Raw genomic sequence first — 23,190 nt, 5'->3', positions numbered from 1 at the left:
CCCTTATAATAGGATTTAAGAGACTTGTAGTGATAAAGATAATGTAAATGTAATTTAAGTATTTAATCCGCCAGAAATAAAAACATGTGATATATAAGTGTATGAAATTTAAAACATCAAGTATTTATACCGTTAATACTCTATGTTTGATAGGATTTAACAGAAGAGTAGTGACAGAAGTAACGAAAATGTAATTTAAGATATTTAATTCGTCGAAAAAAACATGTAGTATTTAAGTGTATAAAATCAAAAACTGATATTTATGCCACAAATATCCTAAAATTATTTAGAAACTAAAATTAAAATTTGACGTGGGGTAAAATTTTAAGCATGGTTAGTGATTTTTTATTTTATTTTTTTATTATTTTTTATTTTATTTTTTAAAAAAAGAAAATAAAAAAAGAGAATAAAGTGTTTGTAGATATTGTCGTCCAAGTATTGTATCCATGTTAATTAAAAAAGAGTTCAAAATTACCGGTAAGAAGAACAACGGCGAAAGACCAGATATTTGATAGATAAGCTCTTCTCTTCTACTGCGTTAAAGGTCTCAACTTGCTCAACCCAAACAGTTCATCTCCTAGCCTAATGAATCAGCTTCAACACGAAGACTTCATCCAATCCCCAAATCCACCTTCAGATCCGGGCCTGCCTTCTTCCTCCGCTCGCTCCCAACCCACTTCCAGGTTTCTTTTAATCCATATATGGGATCAATTCACCGATTGACCCTTGATGTTTCCTTTTTCTTTGTTTTTTTCTCTGCTGATTAATATATTTTCATCAATAATTTCAGTATGTTTAATTGTACCCTATGCAGTAGTCAATGCGGATTATCAATTTCATAGTATTGATTATTGTTCGTTGTAGTCAAAATTGGGGGTATGGTTGAGTGAGTGAAATAACAATTGTAATTGTGTTATGCACATTACTTGTGCATGAAAAAGTTAGTAAATTTGATTAGATTGGCACTTTTTTTTTTTTTTTTTTTTTTTTTTTAATTAGGTTAGTGGTATTAGTGTTTGCTTATTTTAACGTAACTGTTTCTCATGCTTAATTCATGTACAAATTTTTGTAGTAAAAGACCTGAGGGGGAAACCAAGGATGGCACAGTTGCAAGAAAGCTTCAGAAGGCTGACAGAGAGAAGTTGAGGCGGGATCGATTAAACGAGCACTTTATCGAATTAGGAAGTGTTTTAGGTAGAAAAACTATGTTGAAAATTTTCAATGGTTGTTAACTCAATTAGATGACATGTGATGATTCTGATTTTAATTTTTGTGTGGCTTTGAACTTTATTTTATTAAATTACATTTTGCAAAACTTAAGGGGATGAAACTCTAGTCAGTTGCTGAGGTTTAAGAGAAGTAGTTGAGAAACTTTGGCCAGATTTTACGGAGGTGTCTGTTGTTGACAATTCTAGTTTTCCAAGTTCATCTTTGGTTGTAAATATGATAATGGTACATCTTTGTGATGTTTTCTCTTTGCATTTTTGATTTATTGTCATGTTTTTCATTCTAACATGCAGATCCTGACAGACCAAAAAATGACAAAGCAACTATCTTAACCGATACTATCCAATTGCTGAAGGATTTGACATCACAGGTTGACAAACTTAAAGCTGAATATACTATGCTAAATGAAGAATCTCGCGAGGTGATCCATTTATATATTTTTTTTTTCATTATTTGATAGATGGTTTCAAATCTTTAAACTGACTTGATATAATTGATCGATTTATTGTGTTTAAAAACAGTTGACACAGGAGAAAAATGATCTCAGAGAAGAGAAAACCTCTCTCAAGTCTGACATTGAAAACCTTAACGTTCAGTGTCAGCAAAGAGTGAGAACGATGTTTCCTTGGGCTGCTATGGATCACTCAGTTGTCATGGCACCAACTTCATACCCATATCCAGTTCCAATATCAATGCCTCAAGGGCCCATTCCTATGCATCCGCATATGCAGCCATATCCGTATTATGGAAATCAGAATCCAGGCGTCATTCCTAACCCCTGTTCAACTTTTGTTCCATATATAACTCCGAGTACCCTGGTTGAGCAGCAGTCTCAACAGTACGTGTCTCCAGTTGTTCAACCAGTCCGCCGGTCCAATGTTTCTGGCAAACAAGATTCTAGAAATAAGTCCTCAGGAGAAAGCAAGATTGAAAAAAGTGAGGATTCAAGTGATGTTGCCACAAATCTGGAGTTGAAGACTCCTGGATCTGCAACAGATCAGGTTAGTTGCTGACTTTATAAGAAGTTTGGCACCATCTTGAATGTAAATCAGAGTCATTCTGTTTTTTCTTTTACAATTTTATTTGCAGGATTCAGGTCAAGGGCAATCTCAAAGATATGTGAGTAAGGAATGTAAAATCACTGAAAAAAGCTCTTCAAGTAGATGTTCTTCTTCTCGAAGCGTGCAAGACAGCTCATCTAATAGCATAGTTAGCAGCAGAAAGCCCGATAACCAAAAAAAAGATTGAAGGCAAAGATTACAACAAAAACAGGTTTTTATTTTTCATTTCCATTCTCGAACTTGTGCTTGTTGATTTAATTCTATTGCCTGCTAGTCTAATATATTTGATTGTTGTGTACATCCTCATTGGTTGACATTATTTAACTTCTTTGAATTGGTCACTTTTAGTTAAACCACATAATATATAAGTCAGGTTTATTGCTTTTGCTATTATTGATTAGTTTAACCTGGATACTTTTCCAGGTCTCTCTTGCGTGAATGCAGCAAGACTGGCGGTTTGTATTTAGAATTCTAATGTTGTTGACAATGAATATGCTTTTAAGATAATTTGTAAATGCACAATTCACAATGACGTAATGAGAAAAGATTCTTAATATTGATTTGCTTCTTGTGATCTTTGTATTTGGATACAGATACTCTAGGTTGAAATCCAGTTTAGGGTGGGAGGAATATCTTATAGATGGTCATTTCTATGATTAATAGCAGTCTTGAATCTTGATATAATGTAATAGCTATAACATGGGCTATAGGAGTTTTTATTGCATTTGTTTTGAGTTCCAACTTCTTTCTCTAAAGGGTGACAGTGCTAGATAAAGTATGCTGTGCTGTGAAAGAACCATAAATGATGGCTCTGATAGTCCAATCCCAGAAAAATGGTTCTTGAAAGCTGGGAAAAGATGTGTGTGGGGTTTGTCTAAATTAAGGACCTAATTAAAACAATGATGAAATGATGGGCATTTGATATTTGGATTGATTACCATTATGCCAAAGTAGAGATAAAGTTGAAATACATAGTTGTTTGTTCTACATGAAATTTTGTCTTTTTGGAGCAACAAAAGAGGTGACCAAGGCCAAAAATCTTATCTCATCATTACAAAATTAATAACTGTTTCTTGGTATGCACAGAGAGTGTTCTAATGAAAGCTTCTGATAAGGTTTGATCAAATGTCTCACTTATGTGATTGCTTACATTCATTTGATAATATGCCAAAGAATACAGTTTAGATCTATTGAACCAAGTTTTCAAATCAAAGACATCTGAACCTTGATCTCTACTCTACCATCTTGTTCTTTAATTAATATTGTACCAATTATTAATTGAAACAAACCGTTTTATAGAAATATTTTGATCATAGAAGGGGAATTTGATTTGATTTTTATGAATATCTGTTATGATTAGCTTTTGAAAGAGCATTTGAACTTGGATGAATGTATTTATATATATTTATATACATATATGTAGAAACAGGTCCACAATCCACATAAGCCATTGACCACATATTTGCAGTGAAGATTCACACCACTCCATCCACATCCTTCGTACTCTGGTTTTATTTTTTACCTTGTATCACCACGTGGCAGAATGAGAAGGATCCTTACTATTATCTTGCTGGAATGGACGTTTTAGAAAGCAAAGCAGCAAACGACGACGTTTTGTGTGTAAATCATAGGCCACCTTCTCGTTAAAGGACAGTAACACCTGCAACCGTGAGCGACTGAATATTATTATTGCGAGGAAAATTTAAGCTCCAACCGCATTTTAAACGCGTCGAGCACTTACCTCAAAAAATATAAATATAAGTCACCCATAAAGATATTTTCCTTTTAGCAATACTTTGCACTGAATTCCAAATTTTTTCCTTTTTCTATTTTTTTTAGCGAAAGTTGATGATTTTTTTCAATTTAAAGGGAAATTATTTTATATATTATTTATTTATTTTTTTTATACGATTTTTTGTTGCGATTTAGATTTCAGCACTAGTTGCAATAGGAATTCCTATGTAAAATTACAAAAAAATTATTTTGAAGTGTAAAAATGAAAAAACTCATATTTTAAATCACTATTTATATTAAGAAAAAAAACATTTTTGGTGATTGATGTAATGAAAAAAATTAGTTGTGAGAATTATATAATATACAAATGTGCGAAGATAATTTGTGACTTCATCGACATTATCTAAAAATTAACCTAATTAATTAATGTCTATTTCAGCTAATCCCAAGAAAAGAAAGGGTTTGGTGGCGTGCGTTAAACGCGCTAAAAGTGCGCCTAGGGGGAAACATGTCTCCTTCTCGCTAACGTACGCTTGGCCATTTCATCAAGAACCTAAAGGCGGACACCACAGGTAAAAGAGCTAGTCTTTCTCTCTCTCACAGTGTTCTTGCTTCAAAAGTATACAAAAGTAGTCCTCTCCTCAACCCTCCAATCCAACAATCCCCGATTAAAAACTAAGCTCGAGTCAGCCATGGCGGTAACCTCCACATCTCTAGCTTCCCAACTCGCGGGACCCACAAACTTCTCCGGCCTCCGACGCTCCTGCTTCAAGCTCGACCACTCCAACTCACTCTCACCCACTCAATCCCTTTTCCAACACCTCCATTCCCATCTCCGCCTCTCTTCCTCTCGCAAGGGCTCTAGAGCCGTCGTCACCATGGCCAGCACCGGAAAGGTTTTCTTTTTCTCCATTAAAGAACAAATAAAAACAAAACTATGTCGATTCTTAAAAAAATAATTATTCTTAGATTTCTGTTCATGGTTTATTTATTTTATGTTTGTATTAAGGAGGAAAGTACTAAAGATTCATTCTTCATTTGTATTTTTTTTGGGGTTTAGAAGAAGTGAAGAATTTTTAGTACTTATGATTGAAGAAATGAAATAAAATCAATGTGTGTTTATAGACTAAGCTTTCACAAAAACAAAAGCCTAAAGTATGTAGTGGCCGTATTTCTATTTGATCTTCAAATTAGGAACAATTTTTAATTTCTTTTCTTGCTGCAGTTTGTTCCAACTCTTCAGATTTATAGTTGTGTAATCTCTCTCTCTCTTTAAATAATGGTTTGATATATGTACTTATGAACTTGTAAGATGCAATTCTGAAGCAATTAGACAGTTTTAATCATAATTTATTTATTCTGGTCTGTTCTGTTGAGTGTTTTTTGTTTTGGAATGTTTGGTATTTCTCAATTCTCATGTTTCTGTATTCTAATTTGTCTTCTCGTATTTCACTTGCAGTTTTTCGTTGGTGGGAACTGGAAGTGTGTAAGTACTAAGTACTATCTTAAAAAAGATTCATTTATTATACCACCATTTTATCTTTTTATAGCTTTAGTGTAAAATTTAACACCCTCTTTAAAAGGTTGTGTATATAATACTGTTAATAGTAGATCCTGACTTTATCAGTAGAACAAGAAAGTCAAAATAGAATGTCCTTTGACCACGAATTTTAAGATGCATGCTACCAATATTATTTGCATATCCGCTTCTGTTCTACTTTAGAGATACAAATTAGTTGATGATTCTTTTTCTTTTTTACAATTTAGAACGGCACAAAAGACTCAATCACCAAGCTCGTCTCTGATTTGAACACTGCGAAATTGGAGGATGATGTCGGTATGTTTAAAATATTATCCTGCAAATTTTAATAGCCTGCGTTGTTAATCTTTTTTTAGGGTTTTTTTATTTATTTTGTGGGATCTCTTGATACATGCAGACAGGAGAATAGTTCGTGTGGATGAATTATAATATTGTGCTTGTAGGTATTGGATAATGTTGTAATTAATATTTTAACTACTTAAGCTCCTTGGACTTTTCTATGTTATGTTGAAAAGGATCAAAACATGGATATTTGATTGTGCTCAAAACTGCTGTTGGATGTGTGTGTTTCTATGGCCAGTTTGTCTGATTAGGGTTTCCTAAGCAGTAGAATCTTAGAAGTTGGTTCTTAGTTTTATCTAATTCACAATTTTTCATATCAATAATTTGATTAGTTTCATCTAATGTGCAGATGTTGTTGTAGCACCACCCTTTGTGTACCTTGATCAGGTGAAGAACTCATTAACTGATCGCATTGAGATTTCTGCCCAAAACTCTTGGGTTGGAAAAGGCGGAGCTTTCACTGGGGAAATTAGGTTTGTTTCTACTCTTTTTTTTTTTTTGGAAAACATATTATTGTTTCATTACAGCATAATACATTTATTTTCCTGGGCCTTTTATAACGCTGATGTAGTATTCTATCAATGTTTATTCTCTACAATTATCTAGATAGGAAGTATGTCTAGAGCTTTTAGTCATCAGGACAATCACCATATACTTACGTTTGTGCAACTTTGAACTTGCATGTTTTTAATATGCATATTTTGTTTTATAGTGTCGAACAATTGAAGGATATTGGTGCCAAATGGGTTATTCTTGGACATTCCGAGAGAAGACATGTTATTGGCGAAGATGATCAGGTGATACATTAAAGAACTTTAGTTTTAGTGAGGTTTCTCGGAGAACATATCTGTCCATTATATTTGATAGTGTGTACTTGGAATCACACTCAGCTTTTGTTGCCTTCAGTTTATAGGAAAGAAAGCGGCTTATGCCTTGAGCGAGGGTCTTGGAGTAATAGCTTGCATAGGGGAACTATTAGAAGAAAGGGAAGCTGGAAAAACTTTTGATGTCTGCTTTCAACAATTGAAAGCTTATGCTGGTAAAATTTTTGTGCACTTTTTTCTTTTTCATGGATTATCTGTTCTTGTGGAAATATATTTGTATTTGTGCTATTGTATCTCTTACCAATTTTGATGTTTTCTTGTCCCTATTTTGCAGATGCAGTGCCTAGTTGGGATAACATAGTCATTGCTTATGAACCTGTATGGGCTATAGGTACCGGAAAGGTGGCTTCACCTGAACAAGCTCAGGAAGTGCACGCAGCCCTTCGTGACTGGCTCAAAAACAATGTGTCAGCAGAAGTAGCATCTAAAACAAGAATTATTTATGGAGGTTATTATATGCAACAACTCCATTTTGTTTGTCATTACTCTGTATTCTATGTATTTACAGAACTTGCTAATGATTCCAACGATTTCAACTCTTGTTTTAGGGTCTGTAAATGGTGGAAATTCTGCTGAACTTGCAAAAAAGGAAGATATTGACGGTTTTCTCGTCGGGGGCGCTTCTCTCAAGGTAAAATAATACCTTACATTTATGAAGTTTGTTGATGATATTATTTTTCCAATTTGTGACAACTTCAGGGGATAAAATTATTTTATTTTTTGTGTTTTTGTTGCAGGGTCCTGAATTTGCTACCATCATAAATTCTGTTACCTCTAAGAAAGTTGCTGCCTAATTTTACTCTGTTTTCACCTACAAGTGCAAAAATAAGGGAAGAGAACTCAATCCAAGCATAATATGAGAAATGTAAAAGTACGAGTGAGTTTCGTTGTATGGGGTTTTTGTATCAATTTTGAATGTCTTCCTCCTCATTATGAGGAAAATATTATTTGATTTTTCATGTAACAACATAATGAGCATAAATAATTCCTGCACAATATATATTGGGAGTGTATTTCAGGGTTTCTGTTTTCTGGTTCAATATGAACAAATTATTTGATTTCTAAAGCACCAACACAGCCTAGTTATAGTTACATGCTATTGCTAACATCCTCACACTTGTGCTATCAGCTTAACCTTTCTCTTCTTGACCCTAATTCTCTATCCCACGTGGGAATTGTCAGCTATTGCCCCTTAGTTTACTTTTGCTCGATGAGTAAAGTGACGAAAGTTTTAGCTTAATCCTTCATTTGGGGATACAAAGTGGGCATCAAATCCTTGAGTGGGCATCAGTCCAAAGTGAAAGTTTGTCAGGTAGATCCTTCACTCTAAGCATATATGCCAAAGCAAGGCATAAATCATATAAAATGTACACCCTGCTTGTATTGACATCATATATAAAACCCTTACATTAACATCCATATTTAGAGATAAAAGAGTGTGAATGAGAAAAAAATGGACTGGTTGTACCCTAAGAGGAGAGGTCCACAATGGAAGCAGGGATGGACAAGCCAAACTGTGTCCTCAATCTCTGCCCCATCTTTTCATTTAATGGCCATATTTTCCATTGTTATGATATTACTGTGGTTATCTCAATACACTGGCTACAAAGCTCAGATGCAGCAAACAGCAGTGAACTTTCAGCTCTTCATGTTTGTGTTGCCTGCTTTGTTGATATTTTTCATGGCTTCATATTCCTCCTCGAGCGGGTTGTTAAACTTTCAGTTTTGGCGTCCACGGCCTGCAACACCAGCAAGAACATCACCACAAGCCGGGAGCTCACCGTGGGGAGTAGCCATCTTCCTTGTGCTGCTCTTGGTTTTGCTTTCTTACCAGTCTTCGTTTAACTCCAAATGGTTTAGTCCTCTTCGGAGTTCAGGTTTTCTTTTTCTCCATTAAGGAACAAATAAAAACAAAACTATGTCGATTCTTAAAAAAATAATTATTCTTAGATTTCTGTTCATGGTTTATTTATTTTATGTTTGTATTAAGGAGGAAAGTACTAAAGATTCATTCTTCATTTGTATTTTTTTTTGGGGTTTAGAAGAAGTGAAGAATTTTTAGTACTTATGATTGAAGAAATGAAATAAAATCAATGTGTGTTAATAGACTAAGCTTTCACAAAAACAAAAGCCTAAAATATGTAGTGGCCGTATTTCTATTTGATCTTCAAATTAGGAACAATTTTTAATTTCTTTTCTTGCTGCAGTTTGTTCCAACTCTTCAGATTTATAGTTGTGTAATCTATCTCTCTCTCTCTCTCTCTTTAAATAATGGTTTGATATATGTACTTATGAACTTGTAAGATGCAATTCTGAAGCAATTAGACAGTTTTAATCATAATTTATTTATTCTGGTCTGTTCTGTTGAGTGTTTTTTGTTTTGGAATGTTTGGTATTTCTCAATTCTCATGTTTCTGTATTCTAATTTGTCTTCTCGTATTTCACTTGCAGTTTTTCGTTGGTGGGAACTGGAAGTGTGTAAGTACAAGTACTATCTTAAAAAAGATTCATTTATTATACCACCATTTTATCTTTTTATAGTTTTAGGGCTCGTTTGGAACGCCGTATTAGGTCGTATTGTATTGTAATGTATTATATTGAATTGTATTTTATGCAATATTTTTATGTAAAGCTATATGTGGTAATAACTTTTATGGACACCTAAATATATAATATTTTAGTATAAATTAAAGTTTAACATAGTATTATATAAAAATATGATATATAATCCAATTCAATATAATACAATACAATACGACCTAATACGGCGTTCCAAACGAGCCCTTAGTGTAAAATTTAACACCCTCTTTAAAAGATTGTGTATATAATACTGTTAATAGTAGATCCTGACTTTATCAGTAGAACAAGAAAGTCAAAATAGAATTTCCTTTGACCACGAATTTTAAGATGCATGCTACCAATATTATTTGCATATCCACTTCTGTTCTACTTTAGAGATACAAATTAGTTGATGATTCTTTTTCTTTTTTACTATTTAGAACGGCACAAAAGACTCAATCACCAAGCTCGTCTCTGATTTGAACACTGCAAAGAGGATGATGTTGGTATGTTTAAAATATTATCCTGCGAATTTTAATAGCCTGCCTGCGTAGTTAAGCTTGTTTTAGGGTATTTTTATTTATTTTGTGGGATCTCTCGATACATGCAGACGGGAGAATAGTTCGTGTGGATGAATTATAAAATTGTGCTTGTAGGTATTGGATCAAGATCAGTAATTAATATTTTAACTACTTAAGCTCCTTGGACTTTTCTATGTTATGTTGAAAAGGATCAAAACATGGATATTTGATTGTGCTCAAAACTGCTGTTGGATGTGTGTGTTTCTATGGCCAGTTTGTCTGATTAGGGTTTCCTAAGCAGTAGAATCTTAGAAGTTGGTTCTTAGTTTCATCTAATTCACAATTTTTCATATCAATAATTTGATTAGTTTCATCTAATGTGCAGATGTTGTTGTAGCACCACCCTTTGTGTACCTTGATCAGGTGAAGAACTCATTAACTGATCGCATTGAGATTTCTGCCCAAAACTCTTGGGTTGGAAAAGGCGGAGCTTTCACTGGGGAAATTAGGTTTGTTTCTACTCTTTTTTTTTTTTTTAGGAAAACATGTTATTGTTTCATTACAGCATAATATATGTATTTTCCTGGGCCTTTTATAACGCTGATGTAGTATTCTATCAATGTTTATTCTCTACAATTATCTAGATAGGAAGTATGTCTAGAGCTTTTAGTCATCAGGACAATCACCATATACTTATGTTTGTGCAACTTTGAACTTGCATGTGTTTAATATGCATATTTTGTTTTATAGTGTCGAACAATTGAAGGATATTGGTGCCAAATGGGTTATTCTTGGACATTCCGAGAGAAGACATGTTATTGGCGAAGATGATCAGGTGATACATTAAAGAACTTTAGTTTTAGTTAGGTTTCTTGGAGAACATATCTGTCCATTATATTTGATGGTGTGTACTTGGAATCACACTCAGCTTTTGTTGCCTTCAGTTTATAGGAAAGAAAGCGGCTTATGCCTTGAGCGAGGGTCTTGGAGTAATAGCTTGCATAGGGGAACTATTAGAAGAAAGGGAGGCTGGAAAAACTTTTGATGTCTGCTTTCAACAATTGAAAGCTTATGCTGGTAAAAATTTTGTGCTCTTTTTTCTTTTTCATGGAATATCTGTTCATGTGGAAATATATTTGTATTTGTGCTATTGTATCTCTTACCAATTTTAGATGTTTTCTTGTCCCTATTTTGCAGATGCAGTGCCTAGTTGGGATAATATAGTCATTGCTTATGAACCTGTATGGGCTATAGGTACCGGAAAGGTGGCTTCACCTGAACAAGCTCAGGAAGTGCACGCAGCCCTTCGTGACTGGCTCAAAAACAATGTGTCAGCAGAAGTAGCATCTAAAACAAGAATTATTTATGGAGGTAATTATATGCAACAACTCCATTTTGTTTGTCATTACTCTGTAGTCTATGTATTTATAGAACTTGCTAATGATTCCAACGATTTCAACTCTTGTTTTAGGGTCTGTAAATGGTGGAAATTCTGCTGAACTTGCAAAAAAGGAAGATATTGACGGTTTTCTCGTCGGGGGCGCTTCTCTAAAGGTAAAATAATACCTTACATTTATGTTGAAGTTTGTTGATGATATTATTGTTCCATTTTGTGACAACTTCAGGGGATAAAATTATTTTCTTTTTTGTGTTTTTTGTTGCAGGGTCCTGAATTTGCTACTATCATAAATTCTGTAACCTCTAAGAAAGTTGCTGCCTAATTTTACTCTGTTTTCACCTACAAGTGCAAAAATAAGGGAAGAGAACTCAATCCAAGCATAATATGAGAAATGTAAAAGTACGAGTGAGTTTCATTGTATGGGGTTTTTGTATCAATTTTGAATGTCTTCCTCCTCATTATGAAGAAAATATTATTTGATTTTCATGTAACATCATAATGAGCATAAATAATTCCTGAACAATATATATTGGGAGTGTATTTCAGGGTTTCTGTTTTGTGGTTCAATGTGAACAAATTATTTGATTTCTAAAGCAACAAGACAGCCTAGTTATAGTTACATGCTATTGCTAACATCCTCACACTTGTGCTATCAGCTTAACCTTTCTTCTTGACCCAAATTCTCTATCCCACGTGGGAATTGTCAGCTATTGCCCCTTAGTTTACTTTTGCTCGATGAGTAAAGTGACGAAAGTTTTAGCTTAATCCTTCATTTGGGGATACAAAGTGGGCATCAAATCCTTGAGTGGGCATCAGTCCAAAGTGAAAGTTTGTCAGGTAGATCCTTCACTCTAAGCATATATGCCAAAGCAAGGCATAAATCATATAAAATGTACACCCTGCTTGTATTGACATCATATATAAAACCCTTACATTAACATCCATATTTAGAGATAAAAGAGTGTGAATGAGAAAAAAATGGACTGGTTGTACCCTAAGAGGAGAGGTTCACAATGGAAGCAGGGATGGACAAGCCAAACTGTGTCCTCAATCTCTGCCCCATCTTTTCATTTAATGGCCATATTTTCCATTGTTATGATATTACTGTGGTTATCTCAATACACTGGCTACAAAGCTCAGATGCAGCAAACAGCAGTGAACTTTCAGCTCTTCATGTTTGTGTTGCCTGCTTTGTTGATATTTTTCATGGCTTCATATTCCTCCTCGAGCGGGTTGTTAAACTTTCAGTTTTGGCGTCCACGGCCTGCAACACCAGCAAGAACATCACCACAAGCCGGGAGCTCACCGTGGGGAGTAGCCATCTTCCTTGTGCTGCTTTTGGTTTTGCTTTCTTACCAGTCTTCGTTTCACTCCAAATGGTTTAGTCCTCTTCGGAGTTCAGATTAGTTACATGACATGTAGTGTTGGTTTTTTGGCTTGTTTTCTTTTTCTTTTTCACTTGTTTTGGTTTTGGCCTTTAGGTTAAGGTCACTTTCATTGATTAGGCATATAATTTGAATGTGGCAAAACCTTCCTCCTTACTATTGCTATTGTAGTTGTGGGCATGATGAGAAATGGACCCACTGAGGGCTGTGGGTAGGTTTGCATAATTTAATAAACAAATATAACATTGTGACAATTCTCTAGTGATTGAAATAGACCTATTTAACCATTCATGTATAACATTCACATTCTAAAAATATTCCTGGAAATTCTGTTTCAACCCAAAGAAGAAAAAAATTTCGCCATTTAGATTGCTGCCATCTGTTTAAATAGTAGTTAGGAAAAAAGTGGTTCAAGTTTTGATTCTTTTGAACTGAGTACATCTTTCTCTCTCTCCCTCTCCCTCTCCCTTTACCATGATCTAATTTCATAACCATTTGGAATAGAATTTAGTTTTTTCATTATTTTTTTTCGCTTGATCTTCAAGTTAGTGATTTTCTTGTCTTTTAGACAATTATTTCTTCCAAAATAAAGCAACCCACTCAAGCAAGCATGCTAATATGGTCTCGACAATGTTTTTCTTACTACTCATGTACTAATTTTTACATAATTTCACTTCCAATTGTTTTTTTTACATAATTACTGAAAGTAACTAGAAGAAACTTTTATTTCATGTTTTCGCAGAAAGAAAATCTAAATGTATTGAGTCAAAAGATCAAGATCAGTACTTCGTGTTCTGTGTTGATTAAGGCAAAAAAAAAAAAAAAAAAGAAAAGAAAAAGAAAGACATATATAGATACAGAGATGTAAACAAAGCCATCTATGACCTCATTCAAAAACCGTAATTTCAAAAAGAAAAACCCAAGTTCTTAAAATTGCGTAATAAACATAAAAGAAATATGAACAAACTAACACTCTTCTTCTAATAAATTATATAAGAAATTACCTATATATATATTATATTAACCAACTATCACGAAAGACAGAGTGGAACTGAAGCAGAACCAGTAAGAGAAGGATGAGAGCAGCCACGCCCCAGGGCGAGCTACCCTCCGACGGTACGTGGTGGGTTCTCCGGCGACGGTCCCAGGGTGAGATGGCAAAAAGGGCATCTGGGTTTTCCATAGATGAGAGCCAACGAACGATGAGCAAAATAATAATTGGGACTACAAAGAGAACCCAATTGATTTGTTCTTCGGCGGTTTCGACGGCTTCCTCGTAAGAAAAGTACCAGGATGTACCAAGAAAGATGAAAGCAACTGCTAGAATGAGGAGAACAGGGTACGGCAGCGGTGACAGAGTGAACCCTTCTAAGATTGATGTGGTTGTTGAGCTTCTTCTTCCGTAGTAGGAGGCCATTGTTGAGGAGGGCCCTTCAGCTGGTTCTTAAATTCAAAATTACTATATATGTGTCTGTGTATGTATTTATAGCAAACAAGTATGGTGTAAAGTGTCTTCTAAGAAGGCATAAAGTATTAAAGATGTTATGTGTGAGACTGTGAGTGTGTGACTGACTATTTCAACATTTCAGTACAATCGATACAAATGCGACATCTGGCAAACTATGGTTAGCGTGTGAAAAAATAGCTAATTAAAATTTCTGTTTCTTAAATTTTTACATATATTAAATTAGGGTGATTCTACAATGCATCCCTTAGGGATGTACTGATGCACTCTTGACTTGTTTCGGCATCTAAGAGAAATTTTTAGTCTAATTTTTTTTCATATTCATGTACGTTATAGCTATTTAAGATAACCTACAAAATTTTAAGAAATTCAAAATAATTTATAATATAGAAAATAATGTTCAAACAGTCTATTTTACACGCGTATAAAATAAAATAGTCACGCGTGCAATACACTGTTTGAACGTATTTTTCGGCGTGTTAAATTTTTTCAAATTTCTTAAAATTTTGCAGGATGTCTTAAATAACTATAACGTACATGACCATGAGAAAAAATTTAACTAAAAAATTATTTCGGGTACTAAAATAGATAAGGGTGCATCAATGTATCCATTTTAAGAGGGTGCATTGTAGAATTTTCCAATAATTTATAATATAGAAAACAATGTTCAAACAGTCTATTTTACACGCGTATAAAATAAAATAGTCACTCGTACAATACACTGTTTGAACGTATTTTTCGGCGTGTTAAATTTTTTCAAATTTCTTAAAATTTTGCAGGATGTCTTAAGTAACTATAACGTACATGACCATGAGAAAAAATTTAACTAAAAAATTATTTCGGGTACTAAAATAGATAAGAGTGCATCAATGTATCCATTTTAAGGGGGTGCATTGTAAAATTTTCCTACTAAATTATATCTGTAAAAAAAAAATTCCCTCAAGCTGTTTTTTTAAAAAAACTATTCAAGTTATTAGATTTTTTTTATTTAATTAATTTAATTTTACTAGTTTAGTAATTATTTATGCGCTAATTATATTTTTTTTAAAATTTAAAATTTATCAAATTATGTTTCTCTCAAATTTTAATATGTACTAAATTATATTTTTAAAATTTTTCATCCATGTAAGATTTTTTATTTACTAAAATTAGATAAAAATTCTTAAATCTAACCATTAGCATAATTAAGAAAGATTTTTAATAGCCTTAAAAATTCAAGAAACATAATTTGGTATATATTAAAGTTCGTAGGCAAAAATTTACTTCTTGATATATATTAAAGTTCGGAGGCAATCGATGGAACACCTGTTCCTCTATTGCAACTTTGCATACCATCTTTGGAGGTCCTCCCCGTGGGGGGTGTTCCTGGTCCCTGACACTAGGGGTCGTGTTTGGGTCTGGGTTAAATTTTTTTGAAATTTGAAGTCGAACGGGGTGGACCCTGACAAGCTCTTCCTCTATGCTTCAATCATTGTGGACACAATTTGGAAGACCCGTAATAACAAGGTACATAATTCTCATCCGAGTAACATTGATATGGCCATTGACTCTATTTCTCATTGTTATACAGATTATGTTTCCTGTCTTTTCCCTCTGACGGTTACGGTGGCCTCCCCGGCTTGGACCCCTCCGCCTGAAGAATGGATCAAAATCAATTGTGATGTCAGGGTCGGTGGAGACTCCATGTGTGTGGCAGCCCTGGCTAGGGATCACTCTGGTACTGCTGTGTGGGCGGCTGTTAACATGCTCAACTTCAGAGATCCCCTGATTGGGGAAGCGGCGGCTTGTAGACTTGCCTTGGACTCGGCTAGACTCAAGAATCATAACTATATTTTGGTGGAGAGTGATTCTGAAATGCTTATCAAAGCGCTTAAAGGCCTTCACTCTATTTGGAATATTGATAATTATGTTTCTTTATGTAATCAACTCTCTAAAAACTTTGTATCTTGTTATCTTGTAATTTTTCGTTTATTTAGTGTTGTTGTAATTTTGCTGCCCATAATGTAGTTAATTGGGCGTTCGCCCAGAACATCGCAGGTTTTGTGGAACCCTCCTCAATTCCTGATACTATCCTTTGTAATGACCGTGAGGTCTAATTTTGATATCTATCTAACGTTTTATTTCAAAAAAAAAAAAAAAGTTCGGAGGCAAAAATTCTAATTAAAAAAAAAAAAGAGAGAAACTGTTCTGTTTGTGTTTTGTTTTGCAAAAGTATTCATTTGTATTTTTAGATTTCCTTTTTTCAAATGGATCAAAGTAATACTCACTAAAAAAAATTGAGTTGATTAAAATAATTTTAAATATAAGATTAATTATTACATTCTATGCAATAAAAAATAAATTTAGACAATCGAAAGGAAAGAAAAAAGTGATTGGAGAAGAAGAAATTATAATTAAATTTTTGAATAAAAAAATTATAATTAAATTAATTTGGCTAAAATTGTGTAACTATTTTTATTTTATTCAACTTTTTAAAGTAGGGGATCTCAAATATAATTTATGATTATTTATTTATTTTTGAACAAAGAAAATTATTATCTATTGTTGTGTTAAATTACCTCATTTTCAATTTGTTTGTGTAAATCTGAGTGTGGATTATGGAAAGTTTGTCCGAAACTATGTGACTTGGGTTGGTTTTGTTGTTATAAAATGGGGAAAATATGTATTAATATTTATTATAATATCATGTTTCTGGAGATTTGAAAGCTAATTTGGTTTTTTGCACACGTATTAAGGCCTACTTTAAGGAAAGAGATCCTACGAGATAAAATAATTACAAACCGACTACCAACTTAATGCCATACTCTGTTCTTTTGAAAGGATTAATGCCATTAATTTATAAATATTATATATATTATTTTGTTTTGACTAAAAATAAAATTGTCTTTTACATTTACTCAAGTTTCTTTTATATAAAACTAGATTTATTTTCCTTTGTAAGGATAAAACTAGAGTTATTAGTAATAATATCATTAACATTTCCTTTCAAGAAAAAAAAAAGTAATAACAATACAAAATTAGTGTGCTCAATGAGGCTTAGTGATTACAATGAAGTTTAACTTCAATAAATTAATAATTTTAATTAAAATATATTTTGTCTGATTCTGACTATTAATTTGTAAATTTTTACTGGTATATTACATATTGTTTTCAATTATTACTTCATATTTTCAAATGCATATTATCTGTATTGTCCAATTGATCGTATCTAAACCTTTTTCCATAGTAAATAAACAAAGATAAAATGTGGTCACATCAAATACATTCCAGTATTCTTCCACCTCGTTTGTTTCTTGTTTTTCCTTCCAACAAGCAAAGCAGTCCAAGTTGTATGATTCTATAGGCCATGTCTCGATGCACTTTAAAGTATCACCATATTTTATTCTTTAGCCACAAAAGAAAAACCACTAGAGCTTCATGTTTTATTTTTCTTTCAAAAGAATAATAATATAAAACTAGTGTGTTCAATAATTGAGTTGATATGGACCACCTTAACATTTTATGATGGATCAAATATAAAGGTGGTTGTGCCTTTTTAATAGTCTCTCTTTCTCTATATCTATCTATCAATCCATCTTGGTTAAATTTGCTTTTATCTAATGACAAAAGAACCAATTCAAAATTTGCAATTGCCCAAATTTTAAAATTTCAACCTCAAAGGAGCTAATTATAATTCTACTTTAGTTTTCCATGAACTGAAAAGATGAAACTCTCAAAAAGCTTTCTAACTCTAAAAATAATATCTACATTAATTCTCGAATCTGATAGGGCACATAGCCCAATAAAAAAAATCACCTGGTTCAAGATAAGAGATTACAGATTATTACTGACTATTTTATAGAATATTAATGCATCAGATAAGAGAGGACAGGATACTCCTGATAAAACAAAATAATGAAAAAAAAATATCTGCTGTACTTAGAATCTTTCTGTTTCTCATCACTGATTACCAAGTTTATATGACTTTGCATATCGTTTGAATTGTAGAGCTACACATATAATAACATTGCTACAAAGATTCTAAAGACATAAATGCCAATCAGTATATAAAGGCAGCAAAGTTTTGATATGGTATAATAATCTGATTCTGGGTTTGTATTTGAATATACTAAAAAAAGAAGAGAAAAAAGAATCAAACAAAAAAAGAGACTGAATAAATAAGCAACTATATATTTAATTAATTATACTATTGGAATGAACAATTAGAGTTACAACAAAAGCATATAATTGTACAAGAGATCTCAGACAAAAGCATATAACACACAAACATACAATACTACTAGTCTACTGCAACAACATAAAAATTCAGAGCTAATAACAAAGAGGGTACTTATTAAAGTGGCCACATGAACAACCATACTTTCCTCTGCAGGGACACGTGGCATAATAGTAGGGCGGTGGCATTGGACAAGGCCTTCGAGTCTCAGCAGATGAGAGCCAATGCACCATGGCTAACAGCAACAATGGTGTGATTATTAGAGCCCAATTGATCTGGACTTTTGGGGTTTCAACCTCTATCACTGGCTCTTGTGAGACCACCCATGGTATAGCCAATAAAATTGCCACCACTGATAAGAATACCACAACTGGGTATAAGGGTGGGCTTTCATTTCTTCTACATGCACAGTAACCCATTATAGATCAGAGATTTTTTCTTGGGACAATTTTCAAAGAATAGTTTGATTTATATTATAGATAGGAATATTTATTGTTGAGGATGATATTGTATCAAAGTCTACCACAAACTGTTATGTCCACTTTTTTCTTACTATTATTAATATTTTTTTAAAAAATTAATTTTAGTGCTATTGTTTGGTTTGGTCATAGAGCTATCAATCAAATTCAAAGCCATAATGTCATTTATCAATAAAGTTAAGCCATTGATAGCCTTTAGGTGAGTAGGAGACAAAAGTGGAGGGGACAAGGCCATTAGCTTGAAAGATAATCAACCCTATCTCTATATGATTTTTGTTTGTCCTGCTATTTAAAATTTCTTAAACTTTTTATTTTTATATTTTACTTTTTAGAGACTGATCTGAATCACAGTATGATAACTGTCGATGCAAATAAACTTCGAGTAAACAAATTAATTATCTAGTCAAAGATATATAAAGTCAAATTATGAGTTACTACAAACAAAACGATTTTTATAAGACTAAATTATTTCAAAAATTTAGACAAAATAACTTAAGACAACTTTCAAGAGACATTCGATGTACAGAGGCAAAATTTCCCCAATATCGTATCTAGATAGTTTTCCTAAATCCCCCACTTGATATCTCCTAAACTTGTCCTCCAGCTCGTTTATCTGCAATTGGATTGGATCCTCTTGCTTTGGACCAAGCTGTTGGCGAAGGTCAGGTTTCTTCTGATTCAAGTGCTCTCGCAGATCCGGTTGAGAGTAATTGCTGGCAGATCTTGTCTTACTCATAGATCGCGTCTTACTCATTGACTTTGTCTTTGAGTGGCTCACAGATTTACTGGTTCCCATACTTTCTCGATCATTAGCTCGTTGAGTACTTTCTCCTCTTCGAGTTGATCGACTATGGGTTCTGGATCGCCTCTAAGTCACACTTGCTTCTTCACGCTCTGTTTCTTCCTCCCGAGAGCGGTTTGTCGCATTTTTCCCATCAGGGTATGTACGAGTCCTCGCTCTATGGATTTGGGATGAACGTGGTGATTTCTAGCAGGTGATCCCCGTTCTTCCGGTTGAGTCCCAAGATCCTCCTCATTTTCATGAGGGATTTCTCGTTCATCAGTTTCCGGTTGGCTCCCATCTGGCTGTTCGTCTTGATTTTCAGGGGGTGTCTCATTTTCCCTGGGTTGTTCTTCCCGAGCCTTTTCCTGTCTCCTAGTTCGTGAGCCACGAGGTCTACCCTGTGGTCTTCTCACTCCAAGTTCAAGTTGATTTTGAGCATCCGTCCCTTGTGCTGCCTTGGCCGAGGCTGCCTCACGTTGTAACTCAGCGTTTCGATGTTGCACTTCTTCCAAATGGCGTCTCAAACAACGACTTTCCGTTTCATAAGTTCTTTCTCCCACAGATTGGGCACCTCCACAATTGTGCTCTTCATCCCTCGATCCGAGGTTCTGACCATTCCCACGCTGAGTTCTCCTCGAGCGTGTTGTCCGTGTACTGGGACCAACGTTGGGTCGAGTTCTCTGGGAACGCGTGGTCCGCGCACTGGGGCCACCCTCAGGTTGAGCCCTCCTGGAACGGGTGGTCCTTCTGGACTGCCGGTTGGTAGATCTTCTGGAGCCCATGGGCTCTTTCCCAGAATGATGATTGGTTTCCTCATATGGGGTGTTAATATTTTCTGGATTTTAAGCCATGAAAGAGATGATTTTTCTTCAAAAGAAGGGAGGGTTTTTTCTGAGCTTTTTTACAGAGGCTCTCAATGAAAGCACCAAACTATTAACGCAGATTTTCGTTAACTAAATTTGAGCCTCACAGTGATGATTTCATACAGAACAAATTAAAGCTATAGAAAAGTAAAGAATATGAACACAGGGTTTTTTACGTGGTTTTGCAGTTAAAATTTTGCATAGTCCACGAGTCAATCTTATTCAGATTTCTGAGTATGTTTCAGGGCTTCTTTCATATGAGTTTTTTTGTCTCTTTTTTGATCTTCTTTGTCACTATTTATAATTACATAGTGGACATTGAATTACAAAGTTGACCGAAATAATTTTACGGCAATCATCCCTAAAATCGTAGAATTTGATTACATATCACGTAGTGTAAATGCGGTTTATGATTTGAAAATCGTATAACTGTGATTTTCCTGCTTTTACTGGGTCAAAACTATTGTGTATTAAACACGTCTTTAACTGTTGAATTTGGAGATGTCTCGACAGAAACTTTGATTATAGTGATCCCAATAGTGAGCTGGGGCCATTCTTCCTTCCAAGGTCGACAATGTATGTCTTGTGTCGACCGCGGTTATTTACAGAGAAGTCTTCTGACTCGCCAGGGTTGTAAACCTCGCTCCCGTTAGCTGGATGAAGCTATAGGAAGTCTTCCCATAGTGAGATGGTCACCTCGCTTACTTGTTCTTTGAGCCAATCCTATTTTTACACTTAGTTTGTTCATTGCATGCTAAGGACTTTCATGGTTGATACATGTCGCTTTCTCTGGTGCCTCGCTATTTATATTTAGCGACATATGGTTTCTCGCTAATACACTGAGTGCCAGTTTGTACATTGATTCATCGCCTAAGACCTTACAGTCAGCGGGTTACAAATATACTTTGATACTTACGTACGTAATTAATGAGTTATTCCATAAAAAGCTATTGCACCGATTCACATTCCCTTTATCGATCTTGACACGTGTCCTCCAATCGAATTTCGGGTATAACAAAAGTCACTCCTCTTCAATTCACCTGCCAAACCAAGAGTAAGCCACTAGTTGGCATAACTAAAAACTAAATTAAAGTCACTGCAAAGTAACAACGACTTTACTGGCATTGGCAATCCAATAAGCTTTAGTCACAATTCCTGTATGTCAACCACATTATTACTCCCATGTATAAAAGTAAGACAAAATTCCTTGTCCTAACTTGTCATTCTAACCTTGCAGTTAATAAACTGAGTGTTTTCCACCATAATATCAACTATAACAATGTTTTGAGTCACACAAGCGAAATTTTACGCTATCGATAAATAAGGTGGAAATACCTTAAATATCCCTAAAATATAAAAATCGAGGTGAATTCGAGAGTGACCAACTGGTTAAACAGAATTACCAACCGATCTACTGGTTGACACACTGCCAACCGGTTAATCGGTTAAACGGATCTACTAGAGAAACTACAACTCAAAAATTTTGAGTTCTTTCCTTCTACAACCTGCTCAAAACTGAATCAATCTTGTTCAAGCTTCTCAGATCAATATAATATCACTAGTACAGCATATCTAGAAGCTTGAAACACAAATTAATCCAAAGAAGCAAGAATTGCCATTAAAATCCTAGCTTGAAGTTCTAAAACTCTATATAACACCTCCTTCAAACTTAATACCTAGCTATTATGCTCACAATTTCTAACTCCATAACAGTTTGAAATTCATCCAACACACAAATAAAAGAATTAAAAGTCAACACTAAACTCATACTAAAATTACTAATACAAGTCCTAATTTTCTTGTACCTATTTAATATGTAAAGTAAGAGTAATTACCTCAATTCTCCACTTGATTAAAGCTTGAAATTTCCTCCTAAGATTTGCTCTTAATTTTCCTTGAGTTGAAAAGGGATTGAAGATGAGATGGGAGATAAATTTTCAAAGTATATGTGTGTGTGTGTGCATATGGGTCGGCCAAGACTTCCCATGCAGGGAAGAGAATTCCCAATTAAATCAAAGTTTTTTTCTTATTTATTCTTTGATGAATAATCTAAAAAGAAGTCTAAATGTCATCTCCACCATAACTCCCTAAAATCATCTATACCTCTAATATAAATCAAATAATTTATAACCAGCAACATTGAATTTCAGCAAATTGGCAAACAGTCACAACGAGATAATTTTAGTAGTATAGTAGTAATACCACAAAAACTATCCAAATTCTCATATTATAAATCAAATATAATATTTATTTTAATTGTTTAATACTTAGTAATACTTTAATCATATTATTATTATTATTATTATTATTATTATTATTATTTACTAAATACTCTCTACTGCTTCTCCAAATTCTCATAATTCTTTAGAATCTACATAACTTACTAAACTCACCAGTTTTTCCCCTTGGACCCTAATTAAGCACTGACATTAGTGTAACTAAATAGCTCATCTTTAAATTTTTACCTAAAAAATAATAAAATAGTGCTACATCAAGTGAGCTAAATCATTCTTCATTTTAGCTCAAACACTATTCCTTGTTTACATGTAGAGATAATTTTCTAAATTTTTAGGATTCTTCAAATATTTTTCTTCAAGATATGATATTACAATGTTGTAAAAGAAAATATATATAAAAAAAAAACGGATGTATGATATAACATAAAAGTGTGAGCTAAAAAATAGATAAAGTTAAATTTTAATGAAATATTTTGAAGAATAAAATGAAAACG

The 23,190-nt window shown here is 33.8% G+C and overlaps 4 protein-coding genes and 1 pseudogene across 5 annotated transcripts; 4 read left to right on the top strand and 1 right to left on the bottom strand.

The window, feature by feature from the left end:
• Positions 1-428: 428 nt before the first annotated feature.
• Positions 429-4,587, top strand: LOC133033089 (transcription factor bHLH121-like). 2 transcript variants are annotated; one of them, XM_061107671.1, is made up of 6 exons: positions 429-683; positions 1,073-1,194; positions 1,521-1,648; positions 1,749-2,228; positions 2,317-2,499; positions 4,462-4,587. In XM_061107671.1, exons 1-5 carry the CDS (start codon positions 586-588, stop codon positions 2,473-2,475), a joined length of 987 nt encoding a protein of 328 aa, XP_060963654.1. In that variant the 5' UTR covers positions 429-585; the 3' UTR covers positions 2,476-2,499; positions 4,462-4,587. The 2 variants fall into 2 exon arrangements, with proteins under 2 accessions (XP_060963654.1, XP_060963653.1); XM_061107670.1 differs by lacking the exon at positions 4,462-4,587 and adding an exon at positions 2,712-2,854.
• A 98-nt stretch (positions 4,588-4,685) lies between these two features.
• On the top strand, positions 4,686-7,813 carry LOC133033090 (triosephosphate isomerase, chloroplastic-like). The gene is made up of 9 exons (XM_061107672.1): positions 4,686-4,918; positions 5,482-5,508; positions 5,790-5,859; positions 6,254-6,377; positions 6,617-6,701; positions 6,811-6,943; positions 7,063-7,236; positions 7,337-7,419; positions 7,526-7,813. Exons 1-9 carry the CDS (start codon positions 4,715-4,717, stop codon positions 7,580-7,582), a joined length of 957 nt encoding a protein of 318 aa, XP_060963655.1. The 5' UTR covers positions 4,686-4,714; the 3' UTR covers positions 7,583-7,813.
• A 1,341-nt stretch (positions 7,814-9,154) lies between these two features.
• On the top strand, positions 9,155-11,819 carry LOC133033091 (triosephosphate isomerase, chloroplastic-like; annotated as a pseudogene).
• Positions 11,820-11,947: 128 nt separating this feature from the next.
• LOC133033092 (uncharacterized) lies at positions 11,948-12,906 on the top strand. Its single transcript, XM_061107673.1, has one exon. The coding sequence runs from the start codon at positions 12,246-12,248 to the stop codon at positions 12,672-12,674; it is 429 nt and encodes a 142-aa protein (XP_060963656.1). The 5' UTR covers positions 11,948-12,245; the 3' UTR covers positions 12,675-12,906.
• A 611-nt stretch (positions 12,907-13,517) lies between these two features.
• Positions 13,518-14,197, bottom strand: LOC115704384 (uncharacterized). Its single transcript, XM_030631595.2, has one exon. The coding sequence runs from the start codon at positions 14,067-14,069 to the stop codon at positions 13,668-13,670; it is 402 nt and encodes a 133-aa protein (XP_030487455.1). The 5' UTR covers positions 14,070-14,197; the 3' UTR covers positions 13,518-13,667.
• Positions 14,198-23,190: the final 8,993 nt, after the last annotated feature.

Source organism: Cannabis sativa, unplaced genomic scaffold (genome assembly GCF_029168945.1).
Source record: "Cannabis sativa cultivar Pink pepper isolate KNU-18-1 unplaced genomic scaffold, ASM2916894v1 Contig3, whole genome shotgun sequence".
NCBI lineage: Eukaryota > Viridiplantae > Streptophyta > Magnoliopsida > Rosales > Cannabaceae > Cannabis > Cannabis sativa.
This window is presented reverse-complemented; position numbering and strand designations above follow the sequence as displayed.

What these genes read in the sequence shown, in the direction of transcription:
- LOC133033089 (XM_061107671.1), top strand. Translation starts at nt 586, where the DNA reads ATGAATCAGCTTCAACACGAAGACTTCATCCAATCCCCAAATCCACCT. An exon ending in CGAATTAGGAAGTGTTTTAG is followed by an intron (nt 1,195 to 1,520) that starts GTAGAAAAACTA and finishes TCTAACATGCAG; the next exon opens with ATCCTGACAGACCAAAAAAT. An exon ending in CTGGATCTGCAACAGATCAG is followed by an intron (nt 2,229 to 2,316) that starts GTTAGTTGCTGA and finishes TTTTATTTGCAG; the next exon opens with GATTCAGGTCAAGGGCAATC.
- LOC133033090 (XM_061107672.1), top strand. Translation starts at nt 4,715, where the DNA reads ATGGCGGTAACCTCCACATCTCTAGCTTCCCAACTCGCGGGACCCACA. An exon ending in TTATTGGCGAAGATGATCAG is followed by an intron (nt 6,702 to 6,810) that starts GTGATACATTAA and finishes TGTTGCCTTCAG; the next exon opens with TTTATAGGAAAGAAAGCGGC. An exon ending in AACAAGAATTATTTATGGAG is followed by an intron (nt 7,237 to 7,336) that starts GTTATTATATGC and finishes CTCTTGTTTTAG; the next exon opens with GGTCTGTAAATGGTGGAAAT.
- LOC133033092 (XM_061107673.1), top strand. Translation starts at nt 12,246, where the DNA reads ATGGACTGGTTGTACCCTAAGAGGAGAGGTTCACAATGGAAGCAGGGA.
- LOC115704384 (XM_030631595.2), bottom strand. Translation starts at nt 14,069, where the DNA reads ATGGCCTCCTACTACGGAAGAAGAAGCTCAACAACCACATCAATCTTA.